The following is an 18,415-nucleotide window of genomic DNA, read 5'->3' on the forward strand; positions in this document are numbered from 1 at the left end:
ATAGTAATGTTTCTAGTTATTTAAGTGCAAGTATTGTGACATGTATTTTAGCCTTTTCCCTGACTTCGCACAATACATGCCATCACATCTGAGCCTTTCTAAAGCTTTTTTAAAAAATCTATTGTTAAGACACTGCATGTGTTTCATATGTTAAAGTAAGAATCTCAAAACTATTTGGAAACAAATAGAATACAGAAATTGAAACTAAAAACTGTATCTGAGCATAAACAAGGCCCTGGATTAAACCCCCAGACTACATAATGAGAAAGGCTATGGGTACATTGACTAGACAACATATTACTAAAATTTGATTGATACAGAGAAAATTAGCATGGCCTCTACACAAGGATGACATACAAATTCATAAGGTTCCACATTTCATACATTTGTCAAAATTGCAAATGTACTCATGATTTGCTTTCATTATGTGTATACCTCGCATCAGAGGAAAACCACAAATGAAAATAGCATATCAGAGCATGTAGTAAAAATATTATAATGCTTTTTTATTTACATTGCAACATATCTATGTGAATAAAAATAGGTTGGACAGAGAAACACATAAATGAAAGAACATATACCAACAAAGATGTATTAAAATGTTAATGCTAAAAGGAAGATTGTGAATACTTGAGTATATTCATGGTAAAATTCAATGTTACTTTATGGTTGGTCATTTTATTATGTATTTATTATATGAATCATCATATGTGTGTCTCTGTACATGCATGTATGTATGTGACAACAGAATATGATAACATGAACATTTGAATAAACTGCATATCCAACTCTGTGAATTTTTACTTTTGTAAAATTCACCAAATGGCCTTCTATCTCTTCTTTGAGCATTTTTTCATCTAAACAAAGAAGGACTAAGATCTTCGTAAGATTAACTAAGATAAATTTGGAGATGCGATAACTGTGGTGAGGTGTAAATAGGTGGTTAGGACGTGGACTTTCACTAAGCCAGGTTGGAACTGATGCTTCTGAGTACAGCTAAAACTGTTGGAAGGGTGACATCATCAGAAAAATCAGAAATGTGAAAAAAATGTTCACATATGAAAAATGAGAAGATGAAAATCCTGTTCACTGCAGCCTCAGTTCCAATGGTACAAATATGTCCACTATAATAATTGGTGAGAAAAACCTGACTTCAGAGAAGGTTGAAATCTGATTTTAAGGTAACTGAAGTGTCTGGAATACCCCAAACCAACCAATTAACTTAAATAGGCCTGAAATTGTAAAAATTCTGATTTATCTTTCAAAAACTAATGGAAATCCTCATTGGAGAGATGAGTCCTCAAAACAAGTCTCAAATGATTCTCAGGGATGAAGTCTGGCAAAACTGGCAATCTAAAATTCCCATGAAAATAAAAGCTCTGTGTCCATAAATAACATCCACAAAAACTACAAACACTGCAATTAGACCATTATTGACTTAAGAAGTTGAAATCGTCAGATGCAGAAATTTAATGAATTTTCAACGAATGAATTGGAAATATAAGTACAGAACACGAAACAATAAAATGCATGAGGAGAGTATGGCATTACTTTTGTGGTATCCTTTATGGTCTGATTAAATGGTCAAAAAAATCCAAATTAGTAATTATGCTACAAAATAGCTGAATAGTTCTCTTCAAATTTTTGAGTTAAAAAGATCACAGATGATAGAATGGGAGACAAGAAAGAATAATGAGCAAAGAAATTGATACATGCGTAATTACATCCAAGTTTTCTATTAGATAAAGGGAAATAATTGAACTTAGAGAAATATACATTTGGGTTTTTTTGTGAAAAAGAAGTTTTTCATTTACTTTAGGGTGGATAAGAAAGCATTTCACAATTTAATGGGGGGTTAGCCTAAACGTGCATGTCTCCTCAAAATTCATATGTTGAATTTCTAGCCCCAAAGCAACAATATTAGAAATTAAGATGGTTTGGGGAGGAGGTCATGGGGTGGAGCCCTCATGAACAGGATTAGTGTCCTTTTAAAAGAATCTCAAAGCTCCTTTGCCCTTTGGCCAAGTAAGGATACAGAAAAAAAAAAAAAAACATTATGGACAACAAAATGGGCCAGAGAGGAAAAAGGAAGGACAGACAGACAGATTCAGAAAGACAGAGAAGAAGCATTCAAAATATAGAAACAAATTTTTTTATTGCAGCATTGCTAAAAGAACAAAATATCCATTAAAAGATGAATGAAAAATTCAATTGCAAAAGGGCATATATTGACACCAACAGTAATTTCAATCTTTTTTTTTTTTTTTTCCTTGAGGTGAGCACTAAAGGTATGGTCTATGTTTTTAACCTTTTAGATTTCTGAGGTAATTCCTAAGTATTGAAAACACAAAAACAGTTGTTAGCATAAGATGAAGGAGCAGATGACTAATAATGATAATGAGGAGGGGAGCATGGGAGGAATGGAAGAATGTTAGATAGGGCAAAGGTGAGGGAGGGGAAGGAAGGAGGCAATGGGGTAGGATTTATGGTGTAATGAGTTAGACATCATTACCCTAAGTACATGTATGAAGACACACGAATGGTGTGAAAATACTCTGTACCATCAGTCACTTGGAAAATTGTGCTCCATATGTGTTATATGAAATGAATTGCATTCTGCCATTGTCTATAACGAATTAGAATAAATAATTTAATTAAAAACAAATATTAAAAAAATATATCAAACTGTTTTCCCAAGTGGTTGCATACAGATCAACTGACAATTCTAGTTTCTCCACATCCTCATTTTCAGTCTATTTGTGTCTATGAATCTAAGGTGTGTTTCTTGTAGCTAGAATACTGTTTTTAATCCAATCCGTTTTAATGGGATATTTAATCCATTCACAGTGTAATTATTGATGGCTGCTAGCAATAAATCTGTCTTTATTTGGGGAAAAAAAAAGATAAAGGAGCAGAGATTCTGAATTTAAACCCCTGCCTGTTGATAACTTATAGTAATCTGAGAAAAAAAAAAATCACCTACCATGTGCATGCTTGTCTTGTCATTTCCCACAGGTGCACTTTGAAATTATCACATCTTTTCTGCTACTAACAGAATTTCTGAAAAACTAATGAAAAAAAAAATATGTGAAAGGACTTTAAAGTTTAAAAAGACCTAACAAATATTGATATTTTAAAATTATTTTGTTGTTTTTACAATAAAAATAATTATTGGTAATACCTGAGTAAATCATTTACATGGTTTGTTTAGTGTTTGAAATCAGATTTTTTTAACCAAATGTCTTTTCATTCTAAACTTGATCTAAGGCCAGAATTAAATGTTGACAAATGATACGTATTGGTTTGTACAATGCAATGATAAGCAGTGATCATGAGTTAAGAGTTAATTTAAACAGGTTATAGTGACACATTTATTACTAGGCAGAACTAAAATATTGTTTCAATATCTATTCTTAAGAGCTTGAATTTTTTGATGCTGAAAAATCAATCAAAGAATTTGGGCTTAATTGGTCAATGTGAGAGATATAAAGATACTACTGAATGATGTTGAAGAAGTTCAATTCATTTTAAAAGAACCCCTAATTCATTGATGTCAGAACTTCTAGGATTATTAAGATGTTGGGTGATATACTACTTTGTATCCAAGTGTTAACTATGGATGTTAACAGAACTAAATTTACTCATTGTGGTAAAAAATGAAGACTATCACTACAGAGAGAAGTTTTTCTGACCATTCATTAGGGGAAAAAAAAAATCTCCTCAACAGGTTCTGGAACTTAAATATGAAACCCAGAGGAAACATGGTTTCTTTGAACAGTTCATCCAAGAGACACTCTAATGAAGCTCTGCTTTGCATAATTTGATCAAAGTTGACAACCTCTGGTTCTATTTACTAATATATGGCAACCACAAAATACAAACACAACAAACTAGGAATCACAAAGTACTTAAAAGTAAGGGGTCTGGAATGAGTCAAAGTCCAAATCCTGTCTCCACCATTTCCTGGCTAGATCGCAATAACAACAGTGAAAATCCTCCTGTGTATTTCTGCAGAATCTAAAGAGGGCATGTAGGTTGCACATTCAAGCAAGGTTGGGCATATCCTCTCTCTTCAACCTCTCAGAAATAACCAGCTGCACAATTCACAATAGCTAGACTGTGGAACCAACCTAGATGCCCTTCCATAGATGAATGTATAAAAATAATGTGGCATATATACACAATGGAATATTAGCACTAAAAAAATAACAAAATCATGGCATTTGCAGGGAAATGGATAGCATTAGATCAGATTATGCTAAGTGAAGTCAGCCAATCCCTAAAAAACAAATTCCGAATGTCTTCTTTGATATAAGGGACATGACTCAAAACAGAGCAGGGAGGAAGAGCATGAGAAGAAGATTACCATCAAACAGGGATGAGAGGTGGGAGGGAATGGGAGAGAGAAGGGGAATTGCACAGAGATGGAAGGAGACCTGCATTGTTATACAAAAATACATATAAGAGGTTGTGAGGGGAAAGGGAAAAAAAAAGAGAGAGAGAGAAATGAGTTAGGGTAGATGGGTAGAAAGAGGTGAAGGGAGGGGAGGGGAGGAGAGGGGAGAGTGGATAGGAAGGGGATAGGAAGGGCAGCAGAATACAACAGACACTAGTATACATGGCTGTATAACCAATGCGATCCTGCAATCTGTACATGTGGAAAAATAAGAATTCATACCCCATTTGAATCAAATGTATGATATATGATATGTCAAGATCAATGTAATGTTTTGAGCAACCAATAAATTTCTGATTTTTTTTTTTTTGAAAAAAGAAAGAACCAGCTGCTACATGTAAAGGGGTGAGAAATTACAAGATAATGTGAAATTTTGCAACTAAAACCCCTTAAAACTCAGAATTCTCCATCATTTATTTAAAAATTGTAAACTTGCTTCCAGGAGCCTCTGAATCACAGATGGTACAGGTTGTAAAATTTAGTGGGTGTTGGGATGTGGCTCAAGCTGTAGGGCAGTCACCTGGCATGCGTGTGGCCCGGGTTCGATCCTCAGGACCACATACAAACAAAGATGTTGTGTCCGCCGAAAACTAAAAAAAAAATAAAATAAATATTAAAATTCTCCTCTCTCTCTCTCTCTTAAAAAAAAAAAAATTAGCGGGTGTCCTAACAGCTTTCTCTGTAGCCCAAGGCACATCGTACCTTCTTCTTGAAGTACTTAACTAAAATTTTTAAGCTGCCTATTCTTTCTTTTTACCTCTTTTTTTTTTTTTACATCCAACAGTGCTTTCCAGAATTTTTCTATGATCTGTTTTGGAATTTTTTTTTTTTGTCTCTAGATAGACTAGATTTTATTTATTTTTTTATCACTGTTGAAAAACATACCTATGTTTCTTCTCCTAATTTCAAAGCCCTTTAGCTAGTTTTTCAGTGGTTACACCAGTGTTTAAAATGTATGATTTATTAATGACATTTATGTTCAAAACTAATTTGTGTGTTTTATCACTAAAGATGGTAATGAAAATGAAACACTCTGACACAAGGCAGAGAGATGTAAATGCAATGCTATCCAACTCCACTCCACCCAAATTCCCAGAATTTTTGTTTATCAGCATCAGTTTCAGAATCACTGGCTTTAAAAGTCCAAGGGAACTTAGCAGTCATCTAGACCTCATGTTTGCATAAAAATTTCAAAATCTGCATTAGTTAGCTAGTAATCAAGGTGAGATTGTAAACCACATCTGTGGACCGAATTCTGAGCCATTTCTGCTAAAACACACCTGAATTTAATCATATGAATAAGTTCTTATAAAATATGGAAAGCAAATTGATAAGTAGGAAAGTTTATTTAATAAAGAATATCATACAGTATTATTTTAATTTGTTTTAAATTTGCTTTTATTTAGCTAAAATATTGATATTTCTACCTAAATTTTTAACTTCCAGATAGTCCTAATCTCTTTGTTTGACACTTTCTAGAATTTGGACAGTTTCAATTCTAAAGTCATATATTCTACTCATCTAGAGATCAATGAGATACTTTTGTTTAATGATTCAGTGGAAAATGTCTTCAGAATATTTTCCAAGCACTAAAAGTTTCTACAAAAAGTTGATTTGCATTTTATGTTCTTTAAAAACTAATCAATGACCACTTGCCCTAGAATATACCCAGTGTTTTAGCAAATATGTGCTATTCCTAAAATTCTAATGTTTCAAATGTTTTTGGTAATGTGATAGGTTTTAAATTGGGTTGAAGTTTGAACACACAACCATGCAAAGAAGATCAGCAGCTTTATTCCTTCTTTAAATGCAAAGGTGAGGAGGGATTTTAGTGCCATATTTTCTAGACAGGAAAATAAATAGGAAAAAACTCCAGGGAAAAAGTATTCTGAACTCTTAATGAAGAAGCATCTTACTGCTGGCATGACTTTTCTTTAGATGGTCATAAAAGAGCAGTAGGAGATTCCAAGATTTTCATCTGTCCTTCTGAATGTTCGTAATTCATTGATATAGCCTTTGAAATATTTCATCACTTATTTTCCAAAAAAAGTCTTCAAGTATCAGACTACTTAAAAGTACATAAAGAGTCACAAGTAATGCTCTGAATGAAAGTTTCTAGCTATTTTTCTTCATTTCAGGGCTATTCATACTCTTCAACTTGCAGATCATTTTGTTTTTAAAAATGCAATATCACCTAAATATTTATTTTTCCATCTATTAAAGAATTGGTTGACAGTGTTTTACATTTATTTTGTACTTACTATTTTTAAATTGCATTCTAAAGGTTATTTCCAAGCAACTTTAAACTCTATTTATATTATTTTTAAAAAATAGATCCAAAGTGAAACTCTGATTTGAAAGCCATAGACCACTCGTCGTTAAAGTCAACACATACATAAATCACAAAGATAACACATAATCATCTCTACCAGAACTCCTTGCTGCTGGCTCAAAGATCTTAAGTCAATGTTGATATCTGTGTTTTGGAAACTGTCAAGCACTGTAAGTGGTTTTTGCCTCTTGCTGCACCCATCCTAGGTACAGTCTTGGCAGTAAATTCCCTTTGTGTGAATGACAAATCGATGTTTTAATACTGTTTTGTTTAGTGTGCAGAAGGGGAGTAGAAAGGCAGATGGTGGTAGTGAACTGAAAAGAAATGGAATTTGTTTTTAAATTTACCCTTAGAAGTGCCAGAAATGTCAATCCACAGCAAGAAAAAACAATATCTTAAATGTCTTTCCCAAATCCTGAAAGTTACAATATGACACCAACACCTGTATAGGTAAGGATTTTCTTATTTCTCCTGCCTGGGCATTCTTCCTTTGCATTCTGTTATGGTTTGAACATCCTCATCTTTCAGGTCTTAGGTAAAATGTCACTTCTTCAGCTTACTCTAGAGGAGAACAATAAATAAATAAAAAAGAAAACCTACTTTTTTTGGTTAAATTTCTCTCACATGACTCCAATTTATTTTATTTATACCTTTCATGATAATCTAAAATTATCATGTTTACAAAATAGACTTATCTACTGTCAGAAATGAGGTCTGGTGCTTTTCTTTCTTTGTTTTTGCCATTGTACTCAACAAATTTTACGGTTCTAATTTTGCATTTCATTTACATTTTACCATGGGAAAATATAATATGTCTGTGTATAACCTTCCTTGTAAATTGAAATTTTGGTATGTGTATGTCAAGGTCATTCTCTCTGGGTTGAAAAGAAAAAATTCAAGCTTAGAACCAGTGAAGTTGAAATATGGTTTCTGTGCTTTCATGGCTTTCCAGGAACTGTGGGTTTCCAGACCTATCTATCTGCATCTTTGATCTCACTATGAAAAGTATTTTTTTTATTAGGAAATATACAACTGGATGTCAGCCTTACCTTTGGTTCAGGTCCTACTCATGACATTTCTGGCTGAAGTTGACATTCATTGACTTACCTATTTTCTTCTAGATTTCTTCAATCACTATAGGTTCTTTGAGTCTTACTTTGCTCCATGAATTAATAACCTTCTACCTAGTTTCATTTTTTCATTATCATAATCCTCTAAGTTTTCTGATTTCAGTAACTCAAAAGGGATTCCCACAGTACTAACTGTATGCTTTACTGTAACGAGGATGCCAGTCAATCCAGCTCTTTTGTCAAGTACTGGGTTCACATTTGGGCAGATATGTAACCAGAAAACATCCTTTGCTTAGAAATAAAGTAAGTGAATTGAACATATATATCATAAGCTAAGATAAGGAATATCAGCTGAAATTGTGACAAATTAATATTATGGTCATATTATGAACTTTATGCAACACTACTAGGAATCCAAGCACTCACAAGCAAAATTTAACACATCTGTTTTTAGCTTTTGATGAGGAATGTGGGAATACTGGAAGTAAAGGAAACAAGTCAAATGAGATTCTAGTCACCTTCTAAAATATAGACCTCTCCTGCAGCTGGTGTGCAGGCAGCATCGGAGCCAAGTCAAGATGGTCAGGATGATCACAGACGTGCAGCTTGCCATCTTCGCCAACAAGGTGGGTGTGTCTGTCTTCTTACTTGTGGTTCTCTATCACAACATGACCGTCAACAACCCCCAGAAGCAGGAATGAAAGTGGCGCTTTCTCCACCCCAGGGTTCCAGGACACAGTCTGAGGCAAGATAGAGGGTGTGAGTGGCCTTCACACTTCACTTCATCCCTTCTACCCATCACAACATGCAAAGCAACTACACCTGGATTCTTCCAAACAACTTTTATTTCTTCAAAGTCTTCCTTAAGCATAAGGAATAAGAAGCTGCCACTGAATAGGACCCAGTATAGGGGCTGCTTTTCTACTGCTTCTCCTACACCCAATATGAAATGCATATATTATACAAAAAATATATATTATACTATATATATATATATATATATATATATATGAGTCTTTTTTATTGGTTGTTCACAACATTACAAAGCACATGACATATCATCTTTCATACATTTGATTCAAGTGCGTTATGAACTCCCATTTTTACCCCAAATACAAATTGCAGAATCACATCGGTTACACATCCACATTTTTACATAATGCCATATTAGTGACAGTCTTACTCAAATATATATATATATATGTTTCTCATATATATATATATATATATATATATATATATATATATATATATACAGGTGAAAGGGGATGCCTTATTTTACAGACAATGAAAGAGCAGGCATTTAGGGGGAAAAAATTGGCTGCATTGGAAATTCGAGGAAAATTTACAAAATAATTAATTTTCAAATTTATAAAACTTTCATAAATGCTAATCTCACTTTATATATTTTAGAGTTGGGGTGAAATTTAGAAGAAAACAGAAGGTGTGGGATTCATGGGATTCATGGAATTCTAATGGTAAAATGTTTTTATGATTTTGTTCCTGCCACTTGAAGAAAATCACAAGTGTTAAAATATTATGGCAGCTATTGATAAGGAGAAAAAATATTAGCATACCACACATTTTCTAATTTTACCTATTTTTAGATCAATCACTGTCATTGTCTAACATAAGGAGGCACTAATGTCATAACTTGTCTCAGGTCAGTTCCATCATGGATTGAAAGATCCCTGTTGTCTTTTCTTCTGCTTCTCTGGATCACTTTGATCAGAAAACCAAATCAAACTCCCCTTTACTTTGATCTTGGTCACATGCTTATTTGTAGAATTCTGAAGAAACCCATTCAAAATAGAATAATTATACAAATGTATAATCTGTGGTCTTTGATTCACTTTTCCTATGTTGTATTGTGATGTAGTTGCTGTCTTCTCATTTCTTTCCCTTGCAAAGGAAAAGTACAGCTATTAATTGAGAAAATTACTACTAAACTATCCTTCCACATGGGCTTTTGTGGCTTGATAACCTACAAATGATGAAGTGGCATGTCCCATCAAGGCAGTTAAGTATGGTTCTCGGTCATTTGTTTGGTCCACCAGAAGCATCAGCCTGGGTTGCACATTTATCTTCCACCATAACTTTCATTGTTCTTTATGGAGATTTATAAAGCAAAGGTCTTGCTTCACTACTAGAAAGTGACTTTCCAAAAGTTCTCAGCACTAATACAATACAAAAATGAATGGAATGGTGATTTCATAATAAAAGCTCTGGATAAATGGACAAATGAACACACAGCAGTGGAAGTATAGAAATAATTAGATGAATCCTCATGCATTGAGGACATCACAGTCAAAGCAAGAATGAGAAGGCCTGTGAGCAGATGAAAAATACTTCAGAGGAAATAGCACCAAAGTAGTCAGGGAGGTAACTTATGGGACACAGGTCTTGACAGATGGATAGGCTATGGGTAAGTGTTGTACAAGAGAGGATCCTCACCACAGTGATACTATGAAAAACAATGAGGAAAAGCAAGTCAGCAGGTGAGATGCCCATCAGCAGCCCCGAGAAAGTAGAATGCAAGGGACCCTAAAATGGTGGAGGAAAGGGAAATTAACACTGGAAAAGTAGATTAGCAAAAGAAGAGAAAATTGTTGCAAATCCAAAAAAACTATAGAAGAAAACATCACAAGGAGATGTTTCAACCCAGAGAAAATGAAATGTGTAAACACACAAAGACAAATGTCTTAAATTTACAAGAACCCAAAGGAATACCAATTAAAGTAGCAAGTTTTCTTTGTTATTGGTGTTCTTTTTTTCTTTTCCCTTTTTTTTTTTTTTTTTTGGTACCAGGGATTGAATTCAGGGGCATTCCACCACTGAGCCACATCCCCAGCCCCATTTTGTATTTTATTTAGAGACAGGGTCTCAATGAATTGTTTAGTGCCTTGCTAAATTGCTAAGGCTGGCTTTAAACTCATGATCTTCTTTCTCAGCTTCCCCCAGGTGCTGGGATAATAGGCGTGCACCACTACACCTAGCCTAAAGTAGAAAGTTTTAAAAGCATATTTAGGTTTTTGGTTTTTAAAAAAATTCTAAACATATCCTTCATGCCGTGAGAGATTGGCATGATATTTTTTTGTCATTTTCAAAGAGTATTGATTTATTAAAACAAAATCAGAATTCAAGTAAAATCTTAGAGATGCATTTGGGGTAGCAAGAAGGAAGGGACAGATAAGAGGGTGAGTGGTAATAAAGGGAACATAATTAGTGGTGATTAAGCAAACACAAAAGTAAATCGGCATCACTCTCATATTTGGGCTTCACACATAAAAGTGTTATCAGAATATTTACAAAGCAAGGAGAAAAACACTTTATATATGTTTTTGTCTATAATGGAATTACCGTTTGACAAAAGATGATTTGACTTAGTAAGTCTTCAGTTAGGTTGCCAAGCATATTAGTCATCACAAATAGCAAATCTTTCCCTAACTCAAAGAAGAAAAACTTTACAGTAACTGCCATTTTTTTTTTACCATAAAAACCAAGATTTCTTGCTTCTTGCCACTTGCTATAAATCAGCTACTTTTGTAAGTAGTGATATACTCCCTTTGGAAGGGAGATGTTGTAAATCGTGATGTTCCATTGCTGACAGCAGAGATTTGTCATACAGCTCAGTTATTATGCACACACAAAACAATATCAGGTCATGAGAGAGGTTTGTAGTTGAAAGCCCTATTCATTTCTATGATGTTTCCCTGTTACACTGTATCATATTTATGCTAATTAAAATTTTTTCCATTTGGAGAAAAAACTCAAGGAATGTGCTTTCTGAACAAAAAAATACATAAGAATAATTGCTACCACAGTTTATCAATTTACTTCTCTGCTGAAAAACAAATCATTGTTGTGCTCACCAGACACTTAAAGGAAAACAAGGCTTGAGTTGTCTCAGAAGTAACAATCTAGAATGTTGGATAACTCTGAGTAATAAAAAGAAAAGAATACAAATTTGCTTTTAAAAGGGGAGAATAAAGAAAAAGCAAGAAAGTAACAATTCTTCTAAGTTCCTTCATCACAAACAGTTTCCTGTTGAAGAATCAAAGCAAACTCCTAGTGACTAAAAGGTTCCAAGAGTCCATATGGAGCAATCAATAAGGGTGGTGACACAAAGCAAGTGCTAACAGAGGCTTTCAGATGTTATGGTTTTTGTTGTTTTCAATGCATTGTTAAAACTATATTTTAGGCGTAGAGCTCATGAGGCACAAAGTTATTTTCAAAAAGTGGCATTTCACAGCTCTTATTAAGTAGATGAACTTTGTGATGATGTAATCTGAAAATAATCTCATAAAATTAAACCTAATATGAAGAGTCAAACTCCAATAGACTTTTTCATTTGACATTTGAAATTTTAAAAAAACAGAGACAAACCAAGGAAGAAAAACATGCTTTGAAAATCAAAATATGTGATAAAATTCACAGACTAGGAACAGGTTATCGTTTGTGAGCCCAATTGTCATCAGAGTGGGGAATGACCTCAGCTCAATGCTTTAATGTATACAGCAGTCACCTGAGGATGTTGTCAGGGTGCAGATTTTTTAAATGCAGATATTTGAAAAGTCCTGACAATCTGAATTTCTAACAAACTTCTAGGCCATCCCAACTCTGCTTTTCTATGAACCCAATAGTATGAAGAATTTCTTTGTCTAGTGTAAACATTATCCATGGTATGGAATTCATTACTTCAAGAGGAAGCAATTTCATTTGGAGAAAGTCCTAACTGGTGTTTTCCTTGCATTAACTAAAAATTTGCTTCTCAATAGCTTCCATCCATTAATCTTATTTCTAAGCCTCCAGAATTACAATTGTGAAATCAATTTTCTCTTTTACATGAAAAATAAAATTTGAAAAAGTATATTCCATTTGAACTTTTTCTTTTAAATTATATATATATATATATATATATATATATATATATATATATATATATATACACACACAAATATGTATACACACACACACACACACATGCCAAAACAATAGAAGTTTGAGTTCTCTCTGCTATTCTGGTTTCTCTAGTCTGGAGTTGCAACATGTGGAATCTATCTGAAATTGAGACTCCAAGACATGAACACAAGTCTCCAGTCCACTTTGGACTGGTGGTATCATGCTTCAATTTATAATCCTATGTTTTCATAAGGCATATCAAATATGTAAATTGATCAAAATGGACACTGTGCAAGGTTAACAATTCCTCAGCCTCGACTTCAATAGAAATAATAGGTAATTTCCACCCCTACCCTTTCTTATATTCCATGGTGAACACTTATTCCATACTGGCTGATTCCTGCATCACAACCTCATCCTCTCCTTTCCCTGCTACCATACTCACATTGTAGCCTTCATATTTCTTTCAGCCGTTGAACTCCTGTGGCCTCCATAGCCACCCATCCGCCCACGTGTTGGCATGTCCACAGCCTAGTTGCATCATCCTTGGAAACTTCTTTTCTTCGGGTCCTTAGATCCTAACTGCTGCTTCAACCTGAGCATCAAATGTTTCTCCATTAGTCAAAAGGACCTTATCTGCACCTTTGTTGGGACCTGGTGCCCTCCATTACCCCCTTGCTGCAGCAGCCATCATGCCTATCTGATTTCACTCTGCATTCAACCCAATTTGCAATTTCTTATTAAAACAGTTTGGGAAAGCTTAGCCAGTGTATCTATAATGCCTCCTGAAGGTTTCACACTTCTTTTCCCAAATTCCATCCCTGGAAACTTCTTGCTGTTTTCTTCACTCCTTTCTGGGTAAAAGTGCATGCCCGGAGGAAAATGTCTTTCAACTTAGTAATTTCATTAGAAATGCCAGTGATTCAAACTTCACTGTTGATTATGTATCTCATTCCCTATAGCAACAGATCCAAAACTTCAACATCCTGAAGTTCCCAACCTCCCCAGGAGCATAAATTTTAACAGATGAACAAATGATCTCACCAACAATTCTCAATTATGACCACAACTAGGCATATGATTTCTTAGTCTACCTCCTCCCTTAAGGCTCTTTATATTTTCTTCATTCACTTTATCCTTTTTACAAGAAGAGTATCCCTTTTATACATGGCAAAATCCTCAGATTACCACACAATGTCTTGCTGCCTATAATAATGTTCTATCAGTTGCACAGTTGACCTTGTATTTTCAGTCTCTGCTAGATTTATATTCTTGACACACAAACATGCTTGAATTTCTGAATCCTTTAACTAGATTTCTCTTAAGACCAGTTCTTTTATGCTTTCACCCATGTACTTGATGAAACTAGCTTCTTAATATCCACAACAGGAAGTAATGCTGACTTTCAGTAAGTGCCTGCAAGCCCCACTCTGGAGCATCACTTATAGTTGCACACGCCCTTGCTTTTGGTGTCCATTTAGATTCTAACCACCCCGAGAGTTTCCATCCTGAAACATGCCTCTGGAATAAGCTTTTATCCTTGCTAGACAAATTGAAGTGCTTCTTAATGATATTTTATACACTATGTGCAACATTTTGAATGTGAAAAATATCCAGAAATAAAAAAATGAATATGACTCCAATTCTACTAAAAGAGAAAAAGGTGAAAGTTGAAAAGGAAGGAAAGAAAGAAGACAGAGAGGAAGAAAACACAGGAAGGAAGGGAGTGAGGCTGGACACTCAAAAGGGGGAAGGAAGGAAGGAAGATGGGAAGTTAGAAGACAGGCAGAGGAGGACTAAGAATTTGATTTTGCTGGGTGCAGAGATGGAGAGATTGAGGCAGGAGGACTGAAAGCTCAAGGGCAAGTTAGCAAGACTCAAAGTAAAAAATAAAAAGGTGGAGCACCACCTCCACTCAGTGGGAGCATCCCTGGGTTCAATCCCCAGTATTACCAAAATAAAAAGGTCCAGATGGTGACATTCTTCTTTGTCTTCTTTAAATTATTCATTGAGAAACCTAAAGCCAGATCCCATACTGATGAAAATACATCTAGAAATGGGAAGTTGCAGAATATGAAACGACTTTAGATAAAACATAAAAAGAGGCCAGAAGTTGATTTATTTAGCTTCCCCTACATAATTTCAAATCCTGCTATAGTGAGTCATAGAAGGTCCAGGATAAAGAAGGTATGACATCTTTTCTCCCATGAAACAACATGAGCATTGAATACGTTTTTTTCAGTTGCCAGAGGGTAATAATGATATTGCTTTTACTTTTCATTTTGAAACATCCACATTATTAAGGACAACTCTTACTTTTCTAATGCTTTTCTAATGTCCCTGGTGAGTGGAGCTTTCCCTCTGCTTCCTGATGGCCACGTTCTGAGCTGCTTTCCTCCAGCATGCCCTTCCACCATGATGTTCTATCCCACCTAAGGTCCAGAGCTACACTGTTGGCCTACTGTGAGACAAAATAAAAATTTCCTCCTCTCAATTGTTCTTGTCAGATGTTTTGCTTAGGGTGACAAATGACATTTGGCATTTGACTAGTATATTTTTAAGATAGGCCACTAATAGTAATTTCCTTCTTAAGTAACCCCTATGTTAAAGTTTATCTTAGAATTTTCACATCTGTTCCAGATAGAAACAAAACATAGCAAATAGAACCAGTGCATTAAGTTCTCTAGTTGGTGGCTTCTTGAGTCATCTGAAATAATTTTTAAGAGGCTTTTTATTTTATTTTTATTTGTTATTTTTGGCTTTCATGTCATACATTAAAAGTATTTGTGAAAACATATTGATTAGAAATCAAACAATTAAACTATTGTATTTACACTTTAGAATAAATATAAATTAATGGTATAAGCAAGTTTTATTCAATGTTTTAACTGTATGTAAAGTAGAATGTATAATTGTCCCTAAATAGAGTACTTGTCGATGAGTTCAGTCCTATATACTGTTAATCAGAAAAAATGTTAAAACTGCTTAATAATCCAATAAAATATCACTGCTAACTTTTTAAAAACTTGTCCAGTTCAAAGAAAGATTTGTCCAAAAGTAGGAATAAACTCTATATTATATTTTATTTCTATGTGGACATGAAAGTATCAGCATTACATTTTAAAACTTAAAAACTGCCTCTTTAAACAATTCTCAAATTTTCTGCTTTCAAAAACATATATGCTCAAATGGAATTTTTATTTATTTTTATTTTTTGGTTATTGTTTGTTTTTCTGCCTGAACAATAAGAATGTTTGCCACAGAAGGAGACCTTGAATTTAAACTTAAATGGTCGAAGTAAAATGTACAAAATGGATTATCTACAGCCTACAGAGCCTTTTCTTTTCTTTTTTCCTGAAAAATAGCAAGTCTCAGGTTTGCTTCACTTTCCTTCCACATGTACTTTCTTCTGTGCCTGCCTATTTCTAGCTGTTATTTTTAATATTCCCAAGTCTCAATCTTTATTTTTATCTTCAAAAAATGGGTACATTTCCAGAACTCACTAGTAAATGGCTCTCTACTTTTATTAAGTAGAGATCTTAAAGAAGAATTTAAGACTCATGCATTCCAATGTGTCATTTGATGGGTAAATCTGGAACTTTGGTTATATTAATTAATTATACAGTAAATGAAAACATTGGACCATACCATGTTTTAATCTTTATTATTAGTTTCTTGAGGTTATTAGAGCAAATTACCAGAAACTAGATGTTGTAAAACCATAGAAATTCGTCCTCTCACAGTTCTGTGATCCAAAAGTCTGAAAATATTGTTTCAACAGAAACTTGATGGTTTTGGAGGCTCCAAGGCAGCTGCTCTCTGTTGCTGGTGCTCACTGACACTGCTGGACTTGGAGAGCACTCCAAGCTCTACCTCTGTCAACATGTCACCTTCCTCCTTGTGTGTGTCTTCTCTACATGTCTCTTCAAAGGATCCATTCAGATAATAGAGGATGAACTCATATCAAAATCCTTAACTCCATTGCTTCGGCATACCCCCTTTTCCCCAGAAGTAACTTTATTAGGTTCTTGGGATTAATATGTGCCTAAAACCATTCTCTGGACCACCATTCAACCTTCAATGGCCAAATGGAATATAATTTATTACAACCCCCTTTTTGCAATGAGACAATGATACTGAAAAATTTACTTCAGAGTCACAGGCTAATTAATGGCAAAACAGTTTTACCACGAAGTTACTCCAAACTTTTTTTTTTTTTCAAAATTTTTGTTTAGCTATAAAAAAATAAACTTATTTGTGCAGGAAATATTTTTTCACATTTGCATGTCAATACTAATGTTCTTAAAGAGTTTTCTCTTAGCATTTTGGAAAGAGCTACTATTTGCAAAACTCTTGAACTTTGGTTGGAAATAAGAGTCATGTCATTTATTCAGAGGCATAATCATAGCCAGTGGGTAATGAACTGTGACTATGTGCCAGCCATCAGATTTTGCATGGATTGCCTAATTAAGTGTAGTGTAGATAGTGCTTTAAAAACCGGTCAGTGCTGGACACCGTGGTGGATGCCTATTGTCCCCGTGGCTAGGCAGGCTGAGTGAGGAGGATCGCGAGTTCAAAGCCAGCCTCAGCAACAACAAGGCACTTAGCAACTCAGTCAGACCCTGTCTCTAGATAAAAAATACAAAATAGGACTGGGGATGTGGCTCAGTGGTTGAGTGCCTCTAAGTTCAATCCCCAGTACCAATAAATAAATAAATAAATAAATAAAAGGTCAGCTATCCAACAGTCCTGAGTCTAAATTCAGCAACAGCATTGACTCTTAGGAAACCCTTGTAAAGTCAATTAAATGGTCTAACCTCCATTTTTATAACCTGAATTAGGAGATTAAAATTAAGAGTGATTCTAGAACATCCCTCACTGGATTGTCCCAAGACATGAGAAAATGGATCCACCCATCCTTTAAAAGTGTGTGGGTCTTAAGGTGTCTTCCATTAATTGTATCTAGACTGTATCTTCTTTGGATCAGAAGACACTGTATTTAACGCACTTGCTAATATATTAGGGTTTAGTTCCCTAGAATGAATGCTTCCTCAAAATCAAAAGTAGCCAGACATATGCAAAAAATAACTTCCCTAAAAACTTCATCTCTAACACAATACCCCAAGCACTGGGGAAAGTTGGATCTCTGCTAATATTTCTCCACCATTAACAAAAGCTTCCAGGACCCAGTCTTGATAGTTCTGCTGAGGCTGCAATTGTCATGAAGCTTTTGTCTCTTTTGGAAGGATCTTTGAGAATTATAAATCATGAATACAAGACTCTGCAATGTCCAAATAAAAAAAAAAGCACTTTAACTGGTATGTTTTTATTGAATACTGTACTTCACAAGCACACATTTGACGTTTTTCAGTAGATTTGCATGTTTTGGTGTTAGCATGCTTTGAAAGCTGGAAGAAAGGGAAAAAGTAACTCACGCTAATGACAGAGTGCATAGCTGAGAGGAATGCTCCCAGAGGACCCAGTAAAGATCAGTGTGAAAGCCTCACTTTATAGAACATCTTTATTCATGGCTGTGAAAGGGGAACAAACAGCTCACTAATTACCCTCATCAGGGATGTGATGCAAACATCACTGGGGAAGACAATAATAAAAAAGAGGATATAAATGCTTATAGACCAGATGAAAAATAGATTG

At 34.6% G+C, this 18,415-nt stretch overlaps 1 protein-coding gene and 1 non-coding gene across 2 annotated transcripts; both read left to right on the top strand.

Annotated features, from left to right (window-relative positions):
* Nucleotides 1–279: 279 nt before the first annotated feature.
* Nucleotides 280–383, top strand: LOC124083815 (U6 spliceosomal RNA). The gene has a single exon (XR_006848920.1). It is a non-coding gene; the product is annotated as a U6 spliceosomal RNA (small nuclear RNA).
* Nucleotides 384–8,445: 8,062 nt separating this feature from the next.
* Nucleotides 8,446–8,670, top strand: LOC124083716 (dolichyl-diphosphooligosaccharide--protein glycosyltransferase subunit 4-like). The gene has a single exon (XM_046430458.2). The coding sequence runs from the start codon at nucleotides 8,446–8,448 to the stop codon at nucleotides 8,557–8,559; it is 114 nt and encodes a 37-aa protein (XP_046286414.1). The 3' UTR covers nucleotides 8,560–8,670.
* The last annotated feature ends 9,745 nt before the right edge of the window (nucleotides 8,671–18,415 follow it).

This window comes from Marmota monax, unplaced genomic scaffold, assembly GCF_021218885.2.
Source record: "Marmota monax isolate L192 unplaced genomic scaffold, Marmota_monax_Labrador192_F-V1.1 WCK01_AAM20220418_F8-fsc00016, whole genome shotgun sequence".
Classification (NCBI taxonomy): Eukaryota; Metazoa; Chordata; class Mammalia; order Rodentia; family Sciuridae; genus Marmota; species Marmota monax.